This window comes from Myotis nattereri (genome assembly GCF_964212035.1).
Source record: "Myotis nattereri genome assembly, chromosome: Y".
Classification (NCBI taxonomy): Eukaryota; Metazoa; Chordata; class Mammalia; order Chiroptera; family Vespertilionidae; genus Myotis; species Myotis nattereri.
In genome coordinates, this window is record NC_138094.1 from 13,911,158 (window position 1) to 13,919,858 (window position 8,701).

The following is an 8,701-nucleotide window of genomic DNA, read 5'->3' on the forward strand; positions in this document are numbered from 1 at the left end:
ATTGTTGTTTTGATTGGCATCACTCGGATGATTTCAGTGACTTTGAGCATGTTTTCATATGTCTCTTGGCTTTCTGAATGTCCTCTTTTGAAAGGTGTCTATTTAGGTCCTTTGCCAATTTTTTGATTGGATTATCTCCCTTTTATTAAGTTGTATGAGTTCCCTAGTTGGAGATTAAAAACTTATCGGTGATAACATTGGCAAATATGTTCTCCCATGCAGTGGGTTTTCTTGTTGTTTTGTTGATAGTTTCTTTGCTGTGCAGAAGCTTTTTATTTTGATGTAGTCCCATTTGTTTATTTTCTGTTTAGTTTCCAATGCCATAGGAACTGTATCGGTGAAGAAATTGCTTTGGCATATGTCTGAGATTTTGTTGCCTTTGGATTCTTCTAATATTCTAATGGTTTCTGGTCGTATATTTAAGTCCTTTATCCATGTTGAGTTTATTTTTGTGTGTGGTGTAAGTTGGCGGTCTAGTTTCATTTTCTTGCATGTATCTGTCCAATTGTCCCAACACCATTTATTGAAGGGACTATCTGGACTCCATTGTATGTTCTTGCCTCCTTTGTCAAATATTAATTGAGAATATTGGTTCGGGCCCGTTTCTGGGCTGTCTGTTCTATTCCATTGATCTATATGTCTGTTCTTGTGCCAGTACCAGGCAGTTTTGAGAACAGTGGCTTTGTAATACAACTTGATACCTGGTATTGAGATCCCACCTACATTGTTCTTTCTCAGGATCGCTGCAGCTATTTGGGGTCTTTTTTTATTCCAGATGAATTTTTTGAGAGTTCGTTCTAGGTCTGTGAAATATGCCATTGGTATTTTAATGGAAAGTGCCTTGAATTTATACATTTCTTTGGGTATTATGGACATTTTAATGATGTTGATTCTACCAATCCAAGAACATGAATATTTTCTGAATAGAGGTCTTTTACCTCTTTAGTTAAGTTTATTTCTAGGTAGCTTAGTATTTTTTGGTGCGATGGTAAATGGGATTGCTTTTTAAGTCTCTCTTTCGGTAAGTTCACTATTGGTGCATAGAAATGCCATAGACTTCTTGGCAGTAATTTTGTATCCTGCTACATTGCCAGATTCATTTATTAAGTCTAATAGTTTTTTGATGGAGTATTTAGGTTTTTTTATGTATAATATCATATCATCTGCAAATAAAGACAGTTTTACTTCTTCTTTTCCAATTTGGATGCCTTTTATTTCTTCTTCTTCTTGTCTAATTGCAGTGGCCAATACTTCCAGTACACTGTCAAACAGGAGTGGTGAGAGTGGGCATCCCGGTCTTGTTCCTGTTCTTAGGGGAAATGGTTTTAGTTTTTGCCCATTGAGTATGCTGTTGGCTGTGGGTTTGTCATATATGGCTTCTATTATGTTGAGGTATGATCCTTCTATTCCTACCTTGCTGAGAGGTTTTATCAAAAATGGGTGTTGAATTTTGTCAAATGCTTTTTCTGTATCAGTTGATATGACTGTGTGTTTTTTTTCTTTCAATTTGTTTATGTGGTATATCATGTTTATTGATTTGCGGATATTGTACCATCCTTGCATCCCTGGGATAAATCCTACTTGTTCATGGTGTATGATCTCTCTTATGTACTGCTGGATCTGATTTGCCAAGATTTTGTTGAGGATTTTGGCATCTATGTTCATGAGGGATATTGGCCTGTAATTCTCTTTCATTGTGTTGTCTTTACCTGGTTTTGGAATTAGGGTGATGCTGGCTTCATAAAATGAGCTTGGAAGTGTTCCTTCCTCTTTAATTTTTTGTAGTAGTCTGAGGAGGATAGGTTTTAGTTCTTCCTTGAATGTTTGGTAAAACTCCCCTGTGAAGCCGTGTGGTCCTGGGCTTTTGTTTGCTGGAAGCTTTTTGATGACTCTTCAATTTCTTCCATAGTTATTGGCCTGTTGAGATTTTTAGATTCTTCCTGATTGAGTTTTGGAATGTTGTATGTTTCTAGGAATATGTCCTTTTCCTCCAGGTTGTCTAGTTTGTTGGAGTGGAGTTGTCCATAGTATTTTTTAACAATCATTTGTATTTCTCTGGGGTCTGTTGTTATTTCGCCATTATCATTTCTGATTTTGTTTATTTGGGTCCTCTCTCTTTATTTCTTGGTGAGCCTGACTAGAGGTTCAACTATCTTGTTTATCCTTTCAAAGAACAAGCTCTTGGTTTCATTGATTTTCTGTATTGTTTTTTTTGTCTCTATGTCATGTATTTCTGCTCTAATCTTTATTATCTCCTTCCTTTTGCTCCTTCTGGGCTTTCCTTGTTGCTCTCTTTCTTATTCTTTGAGAGGTAGTTTTAGATGATTTACTACCATTTTTTCTTGTTTGTTGAGATAGACCTGTAGAGCTATAAAGTTCCCTCTCAGGACTGCTTTCATTGTGTGCCATAGGTTTTGGATTGTTGTGTTTTCATTGTCAGTAGTTTCCAGGATGTTTTTAATTTCTTCTTTGATCTCATTGGTAACCCAATCAATATTTAATAACATGCTATTCAGCTCCTAAGTGTTTTTATTTCTAAGTGTTTGAAAATGTTGAGTTGTTTTTATTCTAGTTTATTTCTAGTATTATGCCCTTGTGGTCTGAGGAAATGCTTGGTATGATTTCAATCTTCTTGAATTTGGGGAGACTTTGTTTGTGACCCAGTATGTGGTCTGTTTTTGAATATGTCCGATGAGCACTTGAGAAGAACGTATATTCCGTGGCTTTGGGGTGAAATGTTCTGAAGATGTCAATTAAGTCCATCTGATCTAGTGAGTCATTTAGGATTGCTGTTTCTTTACCATTTTTTTTTTTTGTCTAGAGGATTTATCCAGTGATGTCAGTGGTGTATTAAAGTCCCCTACTATGATTGTATTGTTGTCAGTCTCTCCCTTGATATCTTCCAGGAGTTTTTTTTTTTTTTTTTTTTATGTATTTGGGTGCTTCTGTATTGAGTGCATATATGTTTTTCAGGGTTAAATCCTCTGTATATTCAATCCTTTAGTATTATGAAGTGGCCTCCCTTATCTCTTATTATGGCCTTTACTTTGAGGTCTATTTTGTCAGATATAAGTATTGCTACCCCAGTTATATTTTCATTTCCAGTTGCCTGAAAGATATTTTTCCATCCCTTCACTTTCAGTCTGTGTGAGTCCCTGATTCTGAGGTCAGTCTCTTGTGGACAGCAAATGTATGGGTCATGTTTTTTGTTTTTTGTTTTGTTTTTTTGTTTGTTTGTTTTTTTTTATCCATTCAGCCACTCGATGTCTTTTGGTTGGAGCATTTAGTCCATTTACCTTTGAAGTTATTATTGAAAGGTACTTGTTTGTAGCCATTTCTATTTTTTCTGTGTGTTTTCTTTCTGAGCTTTTTATTTCTTCTTTTTACACTGATCCCTTTAGCATTTCTTGCATTGCTGGCTTGGTATTGATAAACTCCCTTAGCCTTATTTTGTCTGTGAAGCTTCTTATTTCCCCTTCAATTTTGAATGATAGTCTTGCTGGATAGTGTATTCTTGGATTCATTGCTTTGCTTTGCATCACTGTGTAAATTTCCGTCCATTCTTTTCTGGCCTGATGTGTTTAGTTGAGAAATCATATGATAATCTAATGGGAGATCCCTTGTATGTAATTTTCCGTCTCTCTCTTGCAGCCTTTAAGATTCTCTCTTTGTCCTGAACATTTGCCATGGTAATTATGATGTGTGTTGATGTGGGTCTTTTAAGGTCACCTTGTTTGGGACTCTCTGTGCTTGTGTGACTCTTTTTTCTTCCCCACCTCAGGGAAGTTTTCTGATATTAGTTCTTCAAATAGGTTTTCTAAGTCTTGTTCCTCTTTCTGTTGTTCTGGCACCCCTATTATTCACATGTTGTTTCGTTTCATGTTGTTCCATAGCTCCCTTAGGCTCTCCTCCTGTCTTTTAATTTTTTTTCGCCAATTGCAATTCAGTTTGGGAGTTTTGCTTCCCTGTCTTCTAATTCGCTAATTTGGTCCTCCGCTTCTCCTAGTCTACTGTTGAAACTTTCAATGGTGTTTTTTATTGCAGCTATATCACTCTTCATTTCTTCTTGGTTCTTACATAATTTATTGTTTTTTTTTTATCTGTTTCTTCTTGCTTCTTGCATAAGTTGTTGAGTTTTTCCTTCATCCGGTTTATGCACTCTAGGACCCTTAATCTGGATTCTTTTTCTGTCATGCATGCCTCGGTTTCACTTAGCTGCTTTTCTGGCGAGTCCTCCTTCTCTTTCTTTCGGGGGTTTCTTTGTGTACCCATGTTTGATCTCACCGACATATCTAGATGTTGAGTCATTCAGCGACTGCTCCTTGGGTGGCAGTGGCTCCTCGGGCTGTGGTTGCTCCTCTGGCGGTTATTGTAGCAGCTGCTCCTCAGTTGGCAGCAGCTCCTCTGGTGGGTGCTGTTCACAGTTGTGGTGGCTCCTCTGGCTGGTGGGGGGAGGCTTCACACACAGAATCTGTTCCTGAGACAGAGGATGTGCTGATCACGAAGCTGCTGTTCCTTGGTTGGGGCTGGCTACGCACGCAGCTGCTACTCCTTGACCTGGGGCGGACTGCTCACGTGGCCGCTGAACCTTGATTGGGGGCTGGCTGCATGCTGCTGTTGTTCCTCTGTGGTGGGCTGCTTGTGGGGCTACTGCTCCTAGTATCGGCTGCTGCTCATCAGACAGGTGCAGGCTGTTGTGGCTCTGCTCCTCCGGTGCATGCTGTGTAGAGCTGCCACTCACCAGATATGGCCGGTCTGCTCATGTGGTTGCTGTTTCTTGGACCGGGTTCGGCTGCCGCTGCTCCTCGAATGGGGCCAGGCCACTTGCAGAACTGCTGCTCCTCGGATGGGCACACAGCTGCTGTTCCTTGGATTGGGCAGGCTGCTTGTGCGGCTGCTGCTGCTTGGACAAGGGCAAGATGCTTGTTCAGCTGCTGCTCCTCGGACAGGTCAGACTGCTCATGTGGTTGCTGCTCTTCGGACGGGGAAGCGGGCTGCTCACACAGCTGCTGCTCCTTGGATAGGGGCAGGCCACATGAGGCTGCCTCTCTTTGGCTCGACGCAGGCTGCTCACGGGGCTAATGCTCCCTGGACAAGAGTGCACCGCTCACATGTCTTTTGCTCACGTGGTTGAAAAAATAATGTGTACAGAAGTAGGGAATAAAGGAACAAACAACAAAAAAAGAAGAACAAAGAAGGAAGAAAGAATAAAAACAACAAACAAAAAAAAGGGGGGGGGACGACAAAAAAGAAAAACAAAAGCTAACAAAATAATAAATAAAATTGAAAAATTGAAATGTCATTCCTTTGGCTGGGTTAAGATCCCAGTTTTCTGGAATGTCTGTGATCTTCTGATATTTTCAAAATCATTTTTTTAAGAGTTTCAGAGAAATCAAAATCTACACTAATAAAAGAGAAAAATGGTAATTGGCGTACGGCACTACCCTTTTCATTGGGTAATCAGGGCTATATGCAAATTAACTGCCAACTGAGATGGCAGTTAACTGCCAACAAGATGGCGGCTAATTTGCATATGTAGGCACATGCAGGGAGGCGAAAGGGAAAGCAGGAAGAAGCTCCCTGCCACTGACAGTGATGGGAAACCCAGGGGGGAGCTAAGAGGTGGGGGGCAGTTCAAAGGCGGCCCTGGGGCCACCTTTGGCCTGCCCCCCAGCCATGATCGGAGAATCAGGCGCCTTTGCCACCCTGGCCAGTGATAGCAGGAAGTAGGGGTGGAGCCAGCGATGGGAGCTGGGCACAGTCGAAACTGGCAGTCCTGAGAGCTAGGGGTCCCTTGCCTGTGCCTAAAGCGGAGCCCATGATCGCGGGGCCGCTGCAGCTGCGGGTCCCCGCTACCCGAGCCGGATGCCTCAGCCAGAGGCGTCCTGCAGGGGCAGGGGCGGAGCCCGCGCGATGGCGGCGCCCCCCGCTGCCACTGCGGGTCCCCGCTGCCCGGGCCGGATGGCTAGGCCAGGGGCGTTAGGCCTGGGCAGGGGCGGAGCCTGCAACCACTGGGAGCTGGGGGTCCCCTGCCCAGGCCTAATGCTTCGGCCAGAGGTGTTAGGCCTGGGCAGGGGCAGAGCGGAGGATCACGGCGCTGCTGCCGCTGCGGGTCCCCGCTGCCCAGGCCGGACGCCTCGGCCAGAGGCTTCAGGCCTGGGTGGGGGGCGGAGCCGGGGATTGGGGGGATATGATGGTCCCCTTGCCCAGGCCTGAAGCCTGGGTCAGAGGTGTCAGGCTTGGGCGGGGGGTGGAGCAAGCGATCAGAGGGAGATGGGGGTCCCCTGTCCAGGCATGATTCCTGGGCCAGAGGCCTCAGGCCTGGGCGGGGGTCAGAGCCAGTGATCGGGGGGAGATGGGGGTCCCTTCTCCAAGCCTGACACCTCTGGCGGAGGCGTCAGGCCTGGGCAAGGGGCTGATCCGGCGATCGGAGGGTGATGGGAGTCTACACCTCTGGCCGAGGCATCAGGCCTGGGCAAGGGGCAGAGCCAGCAATCGGAGGGGTCTGGGGGTCCCCTGCCCAGGCCTGACGCCTGGGCCAGAGGCATCAGGCCTGGGCTGGGGGCAGAACCAGTGATGGGGGGAAATGTGGGTCCCCTGCCCAGGCCTGACGCCTCTGTCAGAGGCGTCAGTCCTGGGCAAGGGGCCGATCCTGCGATTGGAGGGTGATGGGGGTCAACGCCTGAGGGCTCCCAGTATGTGAGAGGGGGCAGGCTGGGCTGAGGGACACTACCCCCACACACACACCCGGTGCACGAATTTCGTGCACCGGGCCCCTAGTTGTTTAATAAAATTAATACATTAATACACCTCTAATTTCAAAATTATTCTTTCTCCTCTTTTCAGAGCTCAATAAAGAGTGTCAGAGAAGACTCACAAGTGGACAAGCTGCTCCCTAGTGATAAAGATTAAAGGTATGCTTTCCCCAACATTGTGTTCTTATGCAAATCATTCATCACATTGCTGACTTTGTTAGCCCAAGAGCATTGTTCATATGTTGAGGTCTGCCTCTAAGAAACTATTGAATTAATCAAAATTACAGACTGCCAAAAGAATCTTTTACATTTTGAAGTTATGATATGGCTACTGATTAGGAAAGGAATGAGAACATTAGAAAGGTCCCCTAATGAACTGACAAGAATTTAACAAATTTTTAAAATTTTTGTCTTTCTCTAATTTAGTTTCACAGGGCTGTCTCATGAAGAACCAGATGACTTCTGGTAACCACCTGTGTTGCCCAGCTTTTTTCTCATGTAACACAATGTAATAAATACAATTCTCAATAAAAAATGTTTGTTTAATACAGGGTGGTTTCTTTTTCATCATTTAATTTGGTACTCTAGTGTATAAAATTAAAAATAATCAGAATTCCTCATACTTAGACCTTTCATTACACTAGAATGAGCTGTTACGTGTTTTTTTCCTCATTTTTGTGTTAGATATTTCTTTGAAAATCATGTTATTGGTCAAATTTCCGGACTGCATTTTGGTCGTTTCTTCTGTGTTCCTTGCTCTCCAGAGTTGGGCTATTGCCTGTCAAACCAGAGGCCATCTTCCCCAGCACCATCCTTCTGATTTGTCCCTCAAAATAAAGACAAAGGTTTTTCATTCTAGGTGCCAGAAACAGCATAGTACACTGGGCTTTATTTCTGACATCTTTGTCTTGAGAATGAACCCAAACCCTGAGAAGAAAAGGTAACAGTTACTGAGCACTTACTGACTGTGTGTCAGGTATTCTTTAAACTTGTACCTGTATTAACTCACTTAATGTTCATATCAGCCATATGAAGTGTGACTGCCTGCATTTTATAGATTAGGGAACGTGGGACACAGAGGTTAGAGACTTGACCAAGGTCTTGTGACCATCCAGTTGTGCAGCCAGGACCCAGGTGTCTAGACCAGCATCGCTGCCTCTAGCCTGGGCTGTGCTGGAGCTGCTTCTATGGAATACATCCCAGGACTGGGAATGTCTCAGCCCCTAGAAGCTCTTCCAGAATGGCCTTTAGAAAATGCACTTCACCCAAATCCAGCCTAACACAGGAAGGATTTATCTGGTCAGTCCTTCCATGAAAATCCTGGAGTGGATCATCTTCCTTTACAAATACAAGCTAAGCTGAATTGTTTTTGCCATTAATACTTGTCTAGCCCTTGAGTTCTACAACAAAATGATAAGGCTTTTTAGTGTTATTCTTTAGGCTTTAAGAAATTTATCTTTGAAGTATTTTTAATCCTTGACAATATGTTTTTCATTTCTTAGTTTTTTTAATTTTAGAGACGGGGACAGAGAGAGACATCAGTTTGGTTGCCTCCCCTACGTGCCTGACCAGGGATCAAATCTGCAACCTGGGTATGTGCCCTGACAAGAAATCAAACCTGTGACCTTTTGGTGCACTCCAACCAAGTGAGCCACATCAGCCAGGGCTATTGAAGAATATTTTGGAAAGTAATTGAAAGAATTTAAGCACTATTTTTTTTTTGTCACAATTAGCATAAGCAAAACATTTACTCATGTTGCCACCAAGAATTTGACATCTCTTGCAACAGCTCTTAGATAACATTATTTTTCTTCCAGCTTTATTGAGATAAAATTGACAGAAGATTGTGAGTTTAAGGTAAGGTATATAATGTGTTCATTTGGCACACTACTGCAGAATGTTTGCCACCATGGAATTCAATGACACCTGCATCATATCATATAATT

The 8,701-nt window shown here is 43.3% G+C and overlaps 1 protein-coding gene across 1 annotated transcript in view; it reads left to right on the plus strand.

Annotated features, from left to right (window-relative positions):
* LOC308512346 (centriole and centriolar satellite protein OFD1-like) overlaps window positions 1-6,912 on the plus strand; it is a gene marked incomplete at both ends in the record, with an annotated part of 73,262 nt that extends 66,350 nt beyond the window's left edge. The window contains 1 exon segment of the mRNA XM_081082119.1: window positions 6,847-6,912. Coding sequence (XP_080938245.1) covers window positions 6,847-6,912 — 66 coding nt within the window.
* Window positions 6,913-8,701: the final 1,789 nt, after the last annotated feature.